At 41.1% G+C, this 19665-nt stretch overlaps 1 protein-coding gene across 1 annotated transcript in view; it reads left to right on the forward strand.

Moving 5' to 3' along the window:
* LOC120569522 (aryl hydrocarbon receptor-like) overlaps positions 1–8876 on the forward strand; it is a 47224-nt gene extending 38348 nt beyond the window's left edge. The window contains exons 8-11 of the mRNA XM_039817381.1: positions 82–191; positions 715–856; positions 2707–4492; positions 5711–8876. Of these exons, the coding sequence (XP_039673315.1) occupies positions 82–191; positions 715–856; positions 2707–4492; positions 5711–5779 (2107 nt within the window). The 3' untranslated portion in view covers positions 5780–8876. The remainder of the gene's footprint in view (positions 1–81; positions 192–714; positions 857–2706; positions 4493–5710) is intronic.
* Positions 8877–19665: the final 10789 nt, after the last annotated feature.

Raw genomic sequence — 19665 nt, forward strand, 5'->3', positions numbered from 1 at the left:
TTTCAACTGTTGCTCGTTAACTGCAGGTCATTCCAGCTTAACAAACGTATTTTTCTTTTTGTTTCTTTTGTCTCCCTCCAGGGGAAAGATTATCCTGGGCTATTCAGAGACTGAACTGTGTACGAAAGGCTCCGGCTACCAATTCATCCACGCAGCCGACATGATGTACTGTGCCGACAACCACTTGCGCAGTACGTTTTACGTTAAATATGAGTGGTTTGGTATTTGATGGAGATGCAACAACACATTCACATTGTTTATTTGATGCAAGAGGTAATCAAACAAGAGGCAGCTGAGTCTACTTCTATGTATCTACAAGTGTTTCTCACTAGAAAGGAAAAAACATATTTGTTTAGGACTTCTGTTTTGAAGAAAATATGATGAGAATCATAGTTACAGTTTTCAGCAGCCAGAATGATAATCTGTGGAATTTAGCAGACAGTTTTTCTGCTTGTGGTGGAGATGTGTTAACATTCTGAGTTCAATTTTATTTATTTAAGTCTGCGTGCGGAAAATCTGCAGAACTCTGCGTCCGTCATCAGCTACTTACTTAAAAGCTTTAAGAAGAGCACATCACAGTATATGATAAATAAACCACAAAGGGCACAACAGAACATGCCTAGCTGACCTTTTTAAGAATAGTTACAACAGCCGTGTTCTGCCACTTTCCTGACAACCATCCCGCTGTGTGCTGTTTTTGTCTTTACATCACAGTGATGAAAACAGGAGAGAGCGGTCTGACGGTTTTCAGGCTCCTGAGTAAGTCGCGTGGCTGGGTGTGGGTGAAGTCCAACGCCAAGCTGATCTACAAAGGAGGAAGACCTGAATTCATCATCGCATATCAGAGAGCTTTATCGTGAGTGTTTGATCATTTAAAAACTTCACTGGCTCTCTTGGTTGCTGAAATTATAAAAAAATAAATAAATTGGATGGCACGGGCAAAAATAAACGCCTCCTCAACGGGATTGAAGACTGATCTTGGCGTCAGTTAGGGCTGCACGATATGCAATATGCGATAACGTTGAATATAGCGAGAAGGTAACTTGCGATAAATTAACAGATATTAAAGTGTACTCCCAGCTCACGAGACGAGTTTGGGTTCACGAGAACGAGACAGGACCAGATTTTAGTAAACTTAAATGAGGAAATCAGGGCTGGGCAATAATTCAATATGATCATTTATCGTCCTTCAGTGGAATCATATCGTGATGAAATCATACATCAAGATATCGTGATATAACAAGCACATACTGACTCAGTTTTCTCACAAAATCTGTCATTTTGAGGGACTATCATTTGAAGAATTGCAGATTTGTTTTAACATCACACTATTTCTGTGCATGCAGGTGAACATAGTCCGTACGTAGCTGGCAATCTTTTATTTATTTTTTTCTCCAGAATTTCACTTGAAACTGTTGACCACATTATTGAATATTTATCTTAAATCTCAACCCAATAGTCAACCCTACAATATCGATATCGATGTATTTGGTAAAAAATATAACGGTATCTGATTTTTCTCCATATCGCCCAGCCCTAGAGGAAATATGACTGGAAAAATAATGTTTTATTCAATCGAAAGTCACAACATGAAAAATGAGCACTGTGGAAGGTTTTGCAACGAACGGCTTCTCTCCTGTATTACTAACCTCTTCAGACCTAGTAACTGTGGCCTCGCTCTCTTCTTCCAAACCCATCACTACAACCTATTAATCAAAAAAATATGAATTTCTTACACCGCACTGTAACTATTACTCTTTTATTTGTATCTTGTTCTTTTTTAATTGCTCTTTAATGTTTTTATGTAAAGCACTTTAAATGGCCTTGTTCCTGAAAGGTGCTATAGAAATAAAGGTGCCTTGCCCTACAACCTCAGCCTGTCAGACTGTCACCAGGGCAATAGAGAACACCTGTCTGTCTCGGAACTTAAACAAACTGCACGGTGATCTCGCTATCATGTTATATGGCAGCAAACACTGTCTGCCTGAAGTTTTAAAAAGTCTAACCCACTTGCGTCCCGCTCCCGTGTTGTTGTGAGAGTGTGTGTGTGTGTGTGTGTGTGTGGGGGTCCGGACAACAACTTTTAAAGGGCTGTTTGAGCGTTAAGACTTGGTTTTAGGATTAGGGTTAGAATTAGGTTATGGTTGAGGGTGAGGGTAAGGGTTAAGGTTAGGCATTATGTCAATGACGGGTCCCCCACAAAGATAGTGCCATGCTGTGTGTGTGTGTGTGTGTGTGTGTGTGTGTGTGTGTGTGTGTGTGTGTGTGCGTGCTGAGCCCCACCCTCTGTGAAAGATGCAGAGAGGACAGAAAAGCTCGCGCTCTGACGTACCGAAATTTGGCACCGTTTGATTTAACCTGAATAGGTCCCCAGTGGCACCGACATAATTCTGCACTTGTGTACCGATATCGCGAGGCAACTTTTAACAGCTTGTTGAATTGAGAAAAAAAAAAAATGAAAGGAAATCATTTCCAACATTCTTTTATCGAACAAATTGAACTATAAAAGGCACCACTGAAAAAACGAATGGCAGTTACATTTTAAAGTTTTCTACTGATACTTTCTTTCAACTAATACAAAAAAATCTCAAAGTGTCTTTCGCAACATGTCGCAGCCGTTTTGCGATGTACGTTTATTGCGCCAGTTGATACCTCGTGCAGCCCTACTGTCAGTGATGTAACGTGTTCTATTCTGGTCGGTTTCAGCAACGCTGAGGGCGAGGAATATCTGCATCAGAGGAGGCTGCAGCTTCCCTTCAGCTTCACCGCAGGAGAGGGCATCCTCTACAACAACGACGCCACCGTGGACGTTGAACAGTTTCAGTTCAACAAAATGTTCAGCGACGTTAACAAAGTGAAGGAGGACGTGACCCCCCGCTCTTTGCTGGACTGCTTCCTGAGTCAGGATGAAACCGCCTACATGCCGCGGACGGTGGACACCCCTCTACCCATGGACCAGGTGTTCATGGACAGCCAGGCGCTGGTCAGCATCGCCAGTGACTCGTGGCAGGATGACGGCACCACGGCCACAACCAGCGAGCCCGTCGTCGTGAAAGAGGAAGCCAAGCAGTCGGTGATGGCTGTGATCGACAACCTGGAACAAATGGCTCAAAACGGGGACTTCTGCGCAGCGTTGGAGAACCTGGAGGTCGGTGACGCAGAGCTGATGGAGTGGAATAATGCCCTCAAGAGATTAAGCCAGGACCAGGATCAGCAGAGCAACGTCAGGTCCGAGCTGGACAGCATCCTCACGAATGACATATTTGACTACATCGACACGGTTTTGTTCAAGGAGAAGGGAGAAGATTGTCTAAAAGGCGGCCCTCCCAGCTGCCTCACGGCGGTCCACAACAATCAGCAGGACCCCACCGCTCAGGCTGCCCGGCTCTCAGCCGCTGGACTCGGTGACCCACAGCTGTTCCAGACCCCGAGCCCCGATCGTGTTTACTCCCCAATGAATGGTCTCTATGCCCACCAGCAGGACGCAATGACTGGCCCAGCGATCGCAGGGCGTAGCTTAGTAGAGCCCACGCAGATATTCAGCGGCGCCCAAAAACTCTCCCACCACGGTCCCCTGATCACTCCGGTTGACACCAACCTGCCCCCTCTTCAACAGCTGCAGCTCCAGGACATTTTCAGCCCGTCCATAGAGCTTCCAGAGCTCACCGTCCCTGACGCCTCGGGCCCTTTTCAATCCTGTGGGCAGGCGTCTATCAGCCACATGGGCCGCCCTCAGGGGACTTCAGCACAGACGCAGTCCAACCGGCTTCTGCAGTGTCTTCAAAACAATGCGCACGCTCCTGCAGTAGCAGCGAATGGACCGCTGCTGCAAAGCTCCGTTCCACAACCAAACAACGTAGCGCCCGGCATAATAGACATGTTGCCAGCCCTGATTCCGTGCAGTGACTTTAATTCGGCCAGCACGCCTAATATTCCCATTCCCTTTGCCTCAACATGTCTGCAAGGAAGCCCCTCTTTTGAAACGCACAACCACCAGGTTCAGCAGTGGCCGCAGAGCCACATGCAGAAGCTGCCCCACACTGGCATCGTGCAGAACGGACACAAGCTGATGCCAGCGTGCCACAGCCTAACGCCAGAAAGCCAGACGTTCCCACATGCCGCCGGCCTTTGGCCAAGGGACGTCAGCGGACTGAACGCCACTCAGCAGCACGCAGGGCTGATGTGTGGCCAGGCAGCCACTCACAGCAGCTGCATGTTCAACCAGCACTTTTCATCCGGGCCAGCAGGAGGCGACGTCCTGGCTCTGTCCGGGCCTCCAGGCCCCCTGAGGGGGGCTGACGCGTCTCTGGATCAGAGTCCTTCTCAAGGTTCCTGCTACTTCCAGTGGAGCCACAGTGAGCACGTGGTGGGCACGTCAGCCATCAACCAGGAGAACGTCAACATCAGCCCTCTGACCGCTCCGGCCAACATGCCCGCTACAGAGCACGCACTCAACATTCAGAACTACCTGGAATACCAAAGACACACACAGGTAAACCCATCATTTCACCCAACAAGATAATTCATTAGGAATAATTATTTTCAGACCATATTTAAATGTATGGCCTCAACTAATTAATTATTTTATTATATTACTAATTATTTTTGTCAATTCTGTGATTTTTTTTTTTTTTAATTAATGAACTAATTGTTTAGTCTATATAATGTCAGAATATAGTAACAAATGTCATTTACAGTTTGCCAATTAAGAACCCAAATTTAAGTTGCTTGTTTTTAAGTACACCCCAAGGAAATTGTATTTGTCATGATATAAAACAAAAAGAAATGTTTGCACATTCTCCTAATTTTAGAAATAAGCTGCACTAATATAAAGTATAATATAACAATTTTAAACAGTAATTGTGACTTATTGTTTCAGCACTCATTAAATATGATAAAGAAAAGAAAATTGAAAAACAAAAGCAGAATTTTATTTTTTTTTATTTATTAATTTTTTTTATCCAGAAGAAAAATCTAATTTTTGAAGCTAAAAGCTTAAAGGTCCCATGAGATGGCGCTCTTTGGATGCTTTTATATAGACCTTAGTGGTCCCCTAATACTGTCTCTGAAGTCTCTTTTATATAGACCTTAGTGGTCCCCTAATACTGGATCTGAAGTCTTTTTCCCGAAATTCAGCCTTGGTGCAGAATTACAGCCACTAGAGCCAGTCCCACAATGAGCTTTCCTTAGGATGTGCCATTTCTGTGTCTGTAGCTATTGAGGAGGAGGAGCAAGGGGCGTGGAGGGTGGGGTGTGGCCTTGACCAACTGCCACTTTGCTCGTTTGAAAGCCATGATGTCTCTCTCTCATGGGTGGGCCAAATTCTCTGGGCGGGCAAAGCAGAGAAAGGGGAGGTAACCTTGCTCCTTATGACCTCATAAGGAGAAGATTCCTGATTGGTCCATCTGAGCTTTCATTTTCTCAAAGGCAGAGCAGGATACCCAGGGCTCGGTTTACACCTATCGCCATTTCTAGCCACTGGGGGACCATAGGCAGTCATAAAGTGACATTTTCATGTCATGGGACCTTTAAAGGCTTTTACCCAAATCATTGAAGTGTATGGTGTGCTACATAAAGCACATTTGATTTTATGACTTAATTATCACAAATGACGTGAACTATTATTTTACGTTTTTCAAAAAAAAAAAAAAAAAGAAACTCTTAACCGCATTTTCCGTTAACCACGTGTCCTCTCTGCTCTACTCAACAGGGGGAACGAGTCTCCGCTGAAAGCAACAGGATTTTCGACGCTCCTGCTCTCGATGTCTCCACTGTGTAGCCGACAGTGGAGCCAAGCCACGTTGTTATTTCTGTCGCGACACGTCCAGGAGGCCAAAACTCAGTATAGTTTGCCTGTATCAGTGCTTATCCACAGACTCTCATGTCTACCCTCGTCGTCATAACTTTTTTTATCTCCGTATCATTTATACTTTGTCCAGTCTGTAATGTTTTAGAATCTGCTGCTTTGTGAGTTTTTAGTGAAGATACACTATAGTAATAATGAAGTATGAAGCCACAAGTGCATTTACCAGGATGGAGCTTAAGCCAGCTAGGAGGATTGGTCAAGTAAATCCAAATAGCCCAAGAAACAGGTTGTTATAAGGGAAAGCAGGTTTTAGTCACGTCCTTGTTTTCAGCCAGGGACAGCGTGTATTTATCTCCCAAGTAAAAATACCTGAAAATGGGGGGGAAAAAAACGAACATTTTAAATATAATCATTCTAAACTTTGATGCTTACAAAGTGGAGACTTTTTCTAAGAGAAGTTGTGATCATCTTTATAAATATCAGTGTAAAGACTCACTGAAAGTGAAAGCTACCTGAAAGCACAGCTGTACCTTGAAATTAATACTATTACAGATAAATAAATCTGTAGATTTTAAATGGACCCCTTAAATGTGGTTGATGTAAAGTGTGTAAATACACGCTGTAGTTGTACTCGTATTTGTTTCACCAAAAGGTTGGCTTTGGCTCACAAAAGTCTCCTATGTACAGATTATGCCTCAGCATGTAATCCACGTGTGCAGCGTAAACGCATTTTTATGGAGAATGCTTTCCGGTCGGAGATGCAGAGATATCTCAAATCCCAACAGTAAACGGATATATATATATATATATATATATAATCAGGAAAAATGTTTTGCAAACTTCTGTCAGGGATGCAAACATTTTGGTTTGTCACATTATTTCTATTTCAGTGACATTTTTAAAACTAGAAGCATAGCTGCAGTTGGGTTAATGTGAATGCACCGCTGCTAATTAAGACCTGTACTTGTGCTGTTGTTTTTTTAGATGCACCTTACTCATGTCTAAAAAAAAAAAAACTAAAAAAAAAGCAATGGAACTAAAGGTAAACTGCAAGTGTGCCACTGAGCTTTCAGAAATCACTCCATCAAAAATCTCTTCAAGCTCGTCAAACGTACCGCGCCACATTCCCCAAAACTGTAATTATGCGCTCACTCGTCCAAACAAAATGCTCAGTGATTGCAAGAAAGAAAGTCAAATAACTAGCATGAGTTACAGTCAAAGAGTGTTAAAAAAAAGAAAAGAAAAAAAGGTTACAGTAGAAGCCTAAATGATCTCCCAATATTCTATGTCAAACCAAAAACGGATGTACTTTTAGGGAAAGCTTATTCTTTCTCAAAAATGCTCAACCACACTGACAAAAGGGCCAACTCCTCAGAATGTGTCTCCACACTAGACACGGGGCCCCCCCCCTCTAGATGAGACATTTAACAATACTAATGCTGCATTTAGGTGCGCTTTATCAACTTTTAAGTTAAAAACATTCACATCTACCATTCACTGCAAACCTGCCCTAAGATGGATACCAAAATGATGAAAGCCAGTGTTAATTAAATGAGCACGTGATGGACAACTATTAAGCAATGTACAGTATCGGTTTAAGATAATATATCGCTACAACTTGTGAATTCTTCTTACATTTATTCACATCTTTCAAAGATGTGAATAAATGTAATGTCTTTTACTAATCTTCTACCACCACCACAATGGAAAGACTTGATAAATACAACATGGAATCAACTGACTTCACAAGTTATTGCCTGAATCCACTTTTAAACAAATGGTTGATGGACTTCTTCAAGCCTTTAAAAAGAGTCAGCCCTGTCAACCTGTTGTAATGTTCTAAAAAATAAAAAAAATAAAAAGCTAACTTGAAAGGATGCAGTCCCTAAATTTGGACACAGGTGATCCTCCCTACCTTCAACTCTGTCCTCACCCATATAGACTTCTGTTCAATTCTCCTATATATTGTTATACAAAATAGAAACACCCTAAAATATATATATTGCCTTAACCAAACATTCATTTATATGATCGCATACAGCATGGTCATATACATTTTCGTGTGCCTTCATGCTGAATCGGCAGCTTAAAAGTATCTTCATATAAATATATCCGTGCCTTCATGTATAAAAGCATCTTAAAATTATATTTTACGCTTGTAGCGCTTGTTTTTTTTTTTTGCAATTCTTAAGAGCTGCACTAATTTGAGTGAAGCCATGTCCATAGGAGATGCAGTATCCTTACTGTAAATTTAAATTTGTATCCTTAAGTGTGCTTAAATGCTCTGAGGACTTTCTTAAAGTCTATTTTCCATTACACAAACGTCCTTAACAATAGAAACAAGGGAAACACGCTTAACTCAACCTATCTCCATAGAGATGGTAAGAGTTCTTTCGTTGATAAGCAAGCAAGTATTTAGTACCAAGAATGAGAAGTTTAAACTGGTCTAACAATGCATTCAGATCATATTTACTTTGCTTTGTCGATTTCCTGTTTGTGCTCTTCATGTTGGCTCTTTTTTTATTTATTTTTTTATCTGCTTTTCACTAAAGGTTTGTTTTATCCACACTACAAAAAAAAAACACGCAAAAAAAAAAAACAGCATTATTGGTTTGGATTAGCTTTTACATGGCAGCTTCACCGTATTCTTGCTGCACTGTGGGAAATCACTCAGTATTTTACCTCTCCCTAGCAATCTATTGTGTATGTTTTTGGAAATAGCTTTTTAGTACAACGCCTAAAGTTAGGGCACAGATTAACACGGCTTCCTTTCCTGTGTCCTTTTTCGCTCATTGTTCTTTATTGTGTTTAAAAAAATATATATACATAAAAAAAAAAAAAAGCTGTCATGGACTCTTGCGGCTGTAGAGGATCTCAGCGTGAAGCTTTAAGGACAGCCAATAAACGGCCTTTTGATATTGAACTTTGATACGGACACGTCATGACTGTAGCCACTATGAAAAAAAAAAAAAATACCTGGAGCCAAATGTTTTATTCACAGTGGTGTTGATGTTTTTATGCTAACATGTGCCTTGCAATATTTGTTATTTGTTAAAAAAAAACAAAAAAACACAACTATTCAGTTTCATGTAATCCACGTATATATTTAGTCAATTAGTTATGTATATCATAATATATGTTAAACAAATAACCAGCCTTTGTATATTCTTAAATGCTTTTTTTCATAAATATGTGTATTATGAGTAAAACTGTGTTTGGCTCATTTCTTTATTAAAAACAATATCTATGTTGATGATGAGATGGAGCTTTATTGAACCATGGAGGGAACGCTTTTATACTGAATATGGATTCAATTACAGTTGTCATCAACCGGGGAATTCAGTCCCTCCAGAAAAAACGTGATTATTCGATCGCATAATTCAGTGCATAATCAGCCTAAAGTCCGCATATTTACGCGGGGGCCGCATTTTTTTCAAATACGACGCACTTCCGCCGCATAATTTGCCGATTTCCGCGCAAAATATTATATATATATTATATTTTCGTTGCAAAAAAGTCACATATCTTAGCAGGAAGTTGAAAAATGTTGCGTTCACTTCACACAAGAGCAGACCAGAGTGTTTTTTTTTTCTTTTTCAACAAACCGCAGTTTTTGCAAGTTCCCACAATTTCATTGCATAAAATTCCATAAATATCCCGCATATTCCATCGCATTTTTTAAGAAAACATGCCGCATAATCAAGGATTTTTGCCCGCAACAATCACAAAAAAACTCAACAGCATTTTTCTGGAAGGACTGGGAATTAAACTTGATCGCCTAAATCACATGTGTCAAACTCAAGGCCCGCGGGCCGAACCCGGCCCCTGGCAGGTTTTGATCCGGCCCGCGTATCAATTTAGGTTCACGATAAATGTCGGCCCGCCTAGTTGTGCACCAAAACAGCACCAGACAGGAAACTGTTTTTCAAACGGCAACTACACGACTCTACTTTGGTAGATTTGCTGACTTTGAGACTCCCAGAAATTCGCACAGAAGCGGAGAGTTTTCGAAATTAAAGCTGGGAAACAGGTTACTGTGAGTCGACTTTTAAAATTGATTTGCTAAATTCTGCAATTTCTAAGGAACTATTTGCTGCCTTTTTTTAGGGCTTTATGTGGACCAAACTGTAAGTGAGAAGACTAATTTAGACATGGAATAATAGAGTCAAAGATATTTGACTTTTCTTAAATAAAAGCATGAAAATACACTCTACGTGTCTGGCCCTTGATGCGATTCTCCTTTTCCAGTGTGGCCCTTAGTGAAGTTGAGTTTGACACCCCCGACCTAAATGAATCCCACTTACATTAGTTTAAGTGTATGCTGTATTTGTACCCCCTTTGCCTTGCTGTCAGATGGCCCTTTCTGATGCAGAACTGACTCTGTAGCCACTCTAAATTTGAAATATGAGCTAATAAATGAACTGTTATTATTAGCTGTGAGAAGTAGGGTGTTGCCCCATAGACCTTTAAAGGGATACGCCACCGTTTGTTGAAATAGGACTTATCACGGTCCCCCCTAGCTGTAGATAGGTGGGCCAATGCATTTTTTGTGCATGCATTGTTTTAGCGCCGCCGCTAGTTAGCTTAGCGTAGTGAATGGAATCCTGTGTTGCCGGTTAGCATGTTGTGAGTAAAAGTGAGCCAATAAAAGACAAAAAAACAACCTAATTACTTGCACTGAGACAAAAAATGCGTTGGCCCACCTATCTACAGCCAGGGTAGACCGTGATAAGCCCTATTTCAACAAACGGTGGCGTATTCCTTTAAAGAAACTGACTTCTCTTATGCAATCTGTGGAGTCGCCACCTGCTGGAGATGAGATAAATGCAGGTTTAATGCACTTCCGGTTTGTTTGTTTTTCACGCCCTTGGGAGTTGCCGCTTGGTCAAGAACAATTAAGCTTTCAGGATCTCGAGCATCTTTCTGAGAGGATAACTAAAGCAGCAGGACTGAGCGTTAAATATGGGCAAACAGCAGTTGCCCATACTGACATTCAAACGGCGAATTAAGCATCTAAACCGCACATGGAGGCAAGCAGGTATGTGCTCAGAATAGATTATCACCTGTTTAACTGTGTGGGGAATGTTAAATAGTGCATTATCGCAAATTGTAAAATTGTGTAATTTTCTGGTTTAGCATGTGTGCACAGTAGGTGTTGCTCCCACCATTTATGACACCTAAAACGCAACACTTATTAAAGCTTAAACAACTTAGCTCTGAGTCAATGTAACGTTAGCTAGCTGCCCTGAGTTGGGTTTACTTTACCTACATTGTTTTTTGCATGCTGACTGTCCACTGGAAACCATGGGTACATTACATGTCATTTAGCTGACGCTTTTATCCGAAGCGACATAAAATTGCTATATATCGGAGGTTGCATGCCTGTGGAGCAACTAGGGGTTACATTGGTTGATGTATCGCAGTGGGAATCGAACGCGGATCTCCCACACCAAAGGCATGGGTCATATCCTTCTTCTATAGCCTACGGTCTATGGTCATATCACTGCGCCATCACCGCCCACCCATGGCTGTATTGGAAACTCTCGGCTGTTCTTAATATAACAATACATACACGGCTGTTGCTCCGGCGACAGCTGCTGAGCCAAACGAATGACCAAAAAGACTACACTGGGGAGGAGGGGAGGGGGCTCTGTTTCCGTTCCGTCGGCGCTTCGCTCCGACCGTTCTGTTTATAACACATTGGTTCCTACCCAGCGGTTTAGTACAAAAACTAATACCCCGCTTGACAAACAGTTAAGATTCGGACTTTGCTGAAAATATTTAATGATAAATTGTCAAACAGTAACATTTTCATTATATCAATTATATGTACAGTATTTTGATATGATAAGAGTTGAAAGAGAAGGCTGCGTTTACAAACAAATACTGTTTAAATGTGCATTTCATTGCATTATCTATTATTATATATTATCTATTTGGTCCAGTGGTGGTTTTTGGGACGGGCACCCAGGGCGGCATTTTTTCATGACTCACGGGGAGCGGCACGAGAACTTTAAAAAAAAAAAATGAGCGAGTCTCCTTGAGCTCATCACTTTTATACATGACAAGGATCTATATCGGAGATCTACCCCAACTTTTGGACTGCTCTCAGGATTGCACTTAGGCTACTCTGTCAGTCACTCACTGTGGCTCAAGCGGAGAGGAGCTTTTCAAAACGAAAGTTGATCAAGTCCTACCTGAGGTCAACCATGTCCCAGGAACGGCTCACTGGCCTTGCCGTCATCAATATCAGTCACTCAGTATGGGGAGCAGATTTCATACAATGGCATCATTGATGATTTTTGCATCAAGGAAGGCCAGAAAGGTCAGGTTTTAGTTTTAGTGTGGGTTTTCTGTTCTTAATGCTATAGTGTAATAATTAGATCCTCTTTAGTGTGTTTTCACATTTGTGTGATGAAGGATTTGTGCTATTTAGAATAGGCCTATTTATTCTATATTTTATTTGTATATTATTCTTAATATTTTATATTATTGTTGCTCTCTGCTTTTGTTAAATTTTTTATATATCTGATTGTATATATTCTTGGCACATTTATATACTCTAGATATCATTATAACAACATAAGTGAAAGAGAAAATTGTATTTCTCAATTGCACAAATCCTTCATTAGAACAGTCGAAAAAACACACTTAAGAAAATCCAGTTATTTAACTATTGCAATTACAACAGGAAATAAACTTTTTAAGGTGCACAATCTCCACCTCCAACATTGCCGAAAGACAATAAACACAATTCTGCACAAAATATGACCGTATATGTTATCTGAACTTAAATAAATAAACACAAATTTCTTTCTTTTTCGAAGGGGGTCTCGCCCTGGGCGTAATTCAAATTCACTGAAAAATGCGGTCTCTGGGACAGCCCAGGCTCCACAAACACCAACTGCGCCAACCTGCCCCACCAACCATAACAAACAGCGTTCCAGCCAATAACCAACAAGAAGGAGCTGGTTGAGTCATGTGGAAGTAGCCTACGTGCTAACGCTGCTGCAGTGATGGCTCAACCAGCTCCTTCTTGTCGGTTATTGGCTTTTTTTTGCCGTTTGTGGAGCCTGAGCTGTCTTCAGAGACCGTGTTTTTTTTACAGTGTGTTCAGGGGGCAGGCAGCTAGCGGATAGTGAGGAGATGTTTGCTGTATGTGACGAAAAAACGCGTCACATCACTTGGAGCACCTTTTAAAAATATTTTATAATAAAGTAATTTCCTACACTAACTGGTCGTTTGTGCTGCCTAACATCAGCTTAGCTGAGAATATTTTATTATCTTATACATAGCTGTCGATTTTGAACATCCTTTTTCACTGATTTATTTATTTTGAATGTTTTCTGTTGTTTGAAAAAAAAACATTAAAATTTCTTTTTTTTTATTTCAGACATTACATTTTAAATTTTAGGCTACTCCACTGCGATAGCACAACAAACCGTATAGAAAATCAAGGGCGGTATGTTTTCTTTACACCGCATACGGTACCGCAGTAACTAATGTTGGCCTTGATACTTATGTTATTTAGTGCTCCAATAGTTATTGGTACCATAAATAATGTGAAGAATCCCTAATCGGCTTTTATTTGCCTAAAGAACTTTGAAAAATATTCATAAAGTACCATATGGCTGCAATATATCAGCTGGCTCAAGCCTTGTTTTCCTTTGTTTGTGGTTTTATTCAGAAGAATAGAAATACATATTTGTGGCCTGTGTATTCATTGAGTATACATGCAGTTACGATGGTCACAATGCTCTTACTGCCAAAAGCCCACTTGCCAAAGTTATTAGTTTGTATTTTCTTGAAAGCTGTAAAATAACAGACCGTTTTTTTCCCCCCCAATACCAAAGCAGACCCCAAGCCACAAATTAAATGACTTACAAAGCAACAACCCTCATACATTTTTCAGTAGTTTATTTTTTTTCCACTGCAAAGGCACAGTCTAGGGTTTGAGGACAAAGAGCCTGCGTGCTAATGTAATATTGTATACAGCTCGATTTGATTTCCCAGTACACTTTGACCGCCTATTCCTTTTCATTAAACAGTGCCGACTGTGTTTCGTCAGAAAACAAATGTAGTTAGAAAATGAGTCCAGATAACATGTTGTGTGAGCACAACATGTACAATAGGTTGAAGGATTGAGTGACTGTTTGTGCTTCCCGTATTTGTTTAAATGTTAGATACAAACCACAGACTGTATTATTTACCCATTTTTGACAGATTGTCAATGTTGCATGCAAGGTATCTCATATTTACAATGGTATATTATGGATAATGTCGTGTAGTGTAGGATAAAGTCATATTTTTTAAATAATCCCAAAGCGATAGGGGCTTGGGGCATACAATAAACATATTAACATAGCCTATACATTAATATATAAGCAAGGCTAGTTGCTTGCTAACACTTTAGCCAACAAACATGGACTCACAGAGCCGATAATCGGCCGTCGGACAGTCTGGCGAGGTCAATGACTCGAGTGTGTTCGGTGTGTTCCGTCGTCCGTCCGGGGGGCCATCGTCCTTCATTTTGTCCGATTTGACATGTATAATCGGGGGCGGGCACTGCCGTCAGTCAGACTCAAATGACCCATCTGATTGGTAGAGTGCTAAGCTGGAAACGGGGAGCGGAATGAGCGTGACTAGAGTCTCTCAAAATCTGACAAAAATCTTTTAAACTGCCCTTTGTCGATCTGAAATGAAGACAGATTCAGCAACCGCATGGCCTATTACTCGCTTAAAATGTTTTCAGAAACATGTTTCAGTGAACTATTTTAGTACAATATGAGATCGTATTCTGAACAAGCCGCCATGAGAAAACAGACCCACGTGACGCGTTCGTCCAATCGGCTACCGGTTTTAATTTTTTTGAGCAACCATACAGATTAGCGCTTCCTGCTGTTATGGAGACGTATTACGTCCGATTACGTCTCGTCTCTTCGGTGTGTTCTGAGTAGGGGTGGTACGGTTCATGAAAAAACACCCGAACCGCTCGGTTCGCTCGTCTCGGTTCGGAGCATGTGTGTACCGCACGGTCAGAGGTGTATAGTCCAGGTGCCAGAAAGTAAAAATCCTGCCATGTTTTTGGATCTGCCTCTACATCTAGAACAGGTGTTTTCACTAACAAGCTCATCTACCTGGTAGAGGAGCTGGTTTAGTGATGGTTGGGACAGCTGCTGGACAGGATTTCTACTTTCTGGCACCTGGACTATACACCTCTGCGCACGGTTCGTCAGTACACTGTTAATGTGCACTAACCTCTTACTGCCGTAGTGCCCACTTTATACACCTATGTTAAAACACTTACTGGAAATGACGAGCGGGATGGGCGTGACAAACGCAACCCATGGCAGCTGATTGGACGATTGCGTCACATGGGTCTGGCTGGTCCCAAATTTCATGGCGGCTCGTTCAGAATCATTGACATATATATTGTTCAGAATACGATCTCATATTGTACTAAAATAGTTCACCGAAACGTGTTTCTGAAAACATTTTAAGCGAGAAATAGGCCATGCAGTTGCTGAACCTGTCTTCATTTCAGATCGACAAAGGTCAGTTTAAAAGATTTTCATCAGATTTTGAGAGACACCGAGCCGACCGCTCCTCAAGTGGAGTGGGGCGCCGCTGCAGGTCACGTCACGTCACATGCAGAAATGTCCAGTGGGAGAGAGGCTGACCGGAGCTGGAGGATGCGCCAGCGTCGTTTATAGTCTGGTGTGTGGGAACATTTTGGATTTCACGTTACCTATGATGAAATAAAACAATATATAGAACTGCCACTGTGTGCACGTTTTGTGCAACATGCATTCAATATGTTAATTTTAGCTATATGCTGAAGTATATTCTGGAGTGATAAAGAAAAAATAAGAAACCGTACTGAACCGAAAACCGTGACCCTAAAACCGTGATACAAACCGAACCGTGGGTTTTGTGAACCGTACCACCCCTAGTTCTGAGGCATTTTTTTTGACCAACTCGCGGAGACTGATCAGTCCAACTGCCTTTTCTGCCGACGGTTGGCCGTCTGGTTGGTGTGTAAGCAGCTTTGCATGTCAGGTCAATCATCTTATTAACTCTTCTGCCCCCCAAGTGGTCAAAAAAGAAAAACAGTTAATGCAACTGCTGTATGCTAGATAATAGTTAGCTTCACACTAACACTGTAGCTTACCTGTTTTATAATAGACAGACAGTGTACTATATCAGATTGCCAAATACTTAGCTAGGAACCGCTAACCTGTTTCCACATTAATTGACACATTAAGTCACAAATGTACAACCATGTATATGGGTGCGACTACAACAGTGGAAATATATACGTGTTTTAAACAAAAAGTAAATCTAAAATGGATCTAAAACATCTAAAAATGGTAGCCACGCTGTGCCAAACCTTTTCTCAATAAAATTGTTTTTATTCCCGAGTCGTGAAGCATCTCCTAGTGTAAGTACGGTTCTCTCAAAACATGGGGCAAAAGTATTAACGATATACAAGCAAACCCCTAACTACACTTTTGTATGTATGTTTTCTAAGAACCAACTTGGAGGAAAACGTTGAATTATGCCTGGGAAGACATGTGGTGGTTGTCTTGTGGGCTAACTATATGTCGCGAGTGGAATGGGTACAACATGGAAGAATAACAAAAATTGTTTTACGATTTTTAAAAAATGCACCAAAGCGTATGAGCTTGAGCCTTCCTCAGAGTGTAGTCACTTTGTCTCTTTGTGTCACCACACCCTGAGGAAGGCTCAGTCTGATCCTGCTAGAATTATTCTGAATCATATTTCTTTATCTCTATCTGTATCAGTGTATGTGTCCAAACCGGCAGTGACAGATGCCGCCCACAAAGAGCCTGGGGGGGCGACGGGACCCAACGGGACCCAACGGGACCCAACGGACCGGATTCGGACAGATATTTAGAAATGATGTTCGGGTTCGGGTCAGGCTCGGTCACATCAGTGCGATAAGCCATTGAAAATTTTAAATTTAAAACAGCGTATTATGTAGGTAGCCAATGGGTCTGCAAAGGTTAGTTTTTGTGATTAAAATACATTTAAAATATTACCCTAACATCCGTCTTCCTTGTTGCCCCGTGTGCTTTGATGCGCTCATCTGTTGACATTTCCGAATGCCTTCCTACAGTTGCTTAATAAAAACGGGCTTTTCCACACAAACATAATGTGTCATTATTATGAGAAAGAAAATGAGATTTTAACTGTGTCGGGCTCGGGTCGGGCTCGGACATAAATATCTTAATGCCTGTCGGGCTCGGGTGGGGTTCGGTTACTGCTCTGTCGGACGCGGGTCGGGCTCGGACAGAAAAATGCGGCCCGATCCGCACTCTATTCTGTCTGAGGTTTCTGCCTAAATGGAAGTGTTTCCTCGCCACTGTCGCACCAAATGCTCGCTTGTGGGAAATTGTTGGGTCTTTGTAAGTTATAGTGTGGCCTGTAAAGTGTCTTGAAATAACTCTTTGTTATGATTTGATACTATAAATACAATTGAATGAATTGAATAAAATACCCACAAGCTTGATGTACCTCTTCCAGTCTGAATGGATTCCTTCAGGAGGACCTTGACCAGCAGACAGACTAAAAAGCCCTCTTAATTCTTCGTTCTGTTGGGCTCAGAGCATGAAAAACACATTTACAGCCGTGGCGGTCGCTTCCCCGTGGGACACTAAGTGTCTAAACAAACACAAAACCTCTCTTGTCCCCCCCCCTTCCCAGCTCCTGGAGGCATGAAGGGCAATAGCTTTCTGCAGTGTATAGGCCTACTGTACAGGCAAAAAAATAAAATACACAGTCAATTCAAAGTCAAAGGAAGGCTTATACAGTATACGACAGGTTACATAAATACGTGTTTTGCTGAATGTCTTTGTGTGTCGCTTTGTTGTAAATAACTTACATGCAGTGAGGTGATGGTAGCTATTTGTACAAAAATACTCATTGGGATGAATGGGGGGAGGCCATGGAGTGTCCAAAATGAAAGTGTTAATGCTCTGGGAACGTTGAATATCCAAACCTGAGTTTAATTTCATGAAAGACTGGTTACTTATTGTCAAGATTAGGGCCCGACCGATGTGGGCTTTTTGAGACCGATCCGTACATTGAATTTAGAAGGGGAAAGATTCACCGATCATGACTGCTGTCATAGTGAATTTTTGAGAGGAAATACAAAATAAAGCTAAACCATGTCGATTGTGTATCGATTTAGCACCGGTTTGACTGCAAAGGGAGATGGCTGCTTTCCTAAACATTTAACTTTATTATAAAAGAATAGGCCTAACCTAATCCTATTATACGTTATATATCACATTATCGTCAAATTCTAGAAAGGAACATTAAGAAAATAAAGAATAGATAAAGAATAAAATAAATGGCTAAATAAACATCATGTTCAATATCAGTCAGTTGCTGACCATTTAAATAAAAGAATAAATAAAAATAGCTTTCATGACACCATTTCTGAATCACCCCAAGCATCGTTTTCTGCATTATATGTTGTGTAAAAAAAAAAAAAATCGGCGCTTATCAGAAAACATAAACATAGATACCGATAGATACCGACACGTCTGGGATATAGGCCAATATTGCTCGATAATATCAGCCAATGGATACATAACAGTGCAGCTCCAGTCAAAATATCTTGCTTTGGACTGCATGAGGTCAAAGTAGACCAGAAGACAGACCACCATCCCCGCCCTTGGGTCACAAATTGATGACTCTAAGCTACAAAATCGAAAGAGAAGTCCTCCTGAAAAGGAGGAGAGGTCTGCTTTACAAATGAATCTGTAAACAAATGAAGTGGACTCCAACCTATCGGCACGTTGACCTAGTTTTCCTTCTACGCGTTGGGGGTCTTGAGCACCCTAAGGGGGTCCTGATGTCATGTAACTCATACTAATGTATTGTATTCTATAGCATCAACATCTAGACGCGGCTGTCTTTGTCTGCTGTCAAAACACACTCGTGTTGAAGCTCTGTCTTCACACAATGCGACAAGATTAAAGAGAAGACAGTCAATTCGGAGTACTGACTAAAACCTGAGTATGTACAGTACGTAGCCTACAGTTTGTATCAAACGTTGGTATCTAACGCTTGATCACATTCTTGGCTCGTTTCTTCTTTTTTTTTAATCAAAGAATTGAAATTCTTATATATATTTTCGTGTTTAAAGGTCCAGTGTGTAACGTGTTTAGTTGTTCATTATCAAAATCTGTGTTGCTCGTTCACAAACTTGTCCTTTTTCATGAATATTTACCACCACCATCAATTCCAAGTATTCCTATTGGCTTGAAATTTTACATTTGCATTCGCATGAACTGGGGCAGACGCTCCATGTTCATGCGCCATCTTGAAATACGTTAGCCTGTAAGGGACATACAGGACATACTGCTCCGCCTTTCGTGTTTTTGCTGTCACATGATAAACTCACAGGTGCTGCTAATGCTGCTAATGGCTATCGTAGGTAAGTTTGAAGAAGGAAACATGGAGGACAACAAGTATTCAAAATCCAAATTTCAGGAACAGGAGTCTTCTTCTTCTTCTTCACCCAGAAAAAGAAAAAGGAGATTGAAAAGAGCAAGAGACCGGCATCATCAGAAAAAAGCGTGAAGGCTACCGTAGCTGTAATACGTACTTTGAACAGCGTGGCGCGAGAGAGTTGATTGCGATATATGATCTCAACAATAGATGGGAGAAATTCCCACACATCGGACCTTTTTAAATCGGGGAAAGTCTTTTTAACTTTATACTATATTTTACTTTCACTTACAACTGGAATCACCTTTTTGCAGTCAACAAATAATGTGCTTATCAATGTGTTATTAATAGTTCTATTTAATTCTATTTAAAGGAAG

This window comes from Perca fluviatilis, chromosome 12 (assembly GCF_010015445.1).
Source record: "Perca fluviatilis chromosome 12, GENO_Pfluv_1.0, whole genome shotgun sequence".
In the NCBI taxonomy this organism is placed as follows: Eukaryota; Metazoa; Chordata; class Actinopteri; order Perciformes; family Percidae; genus Perca; species Perca fluviatilis.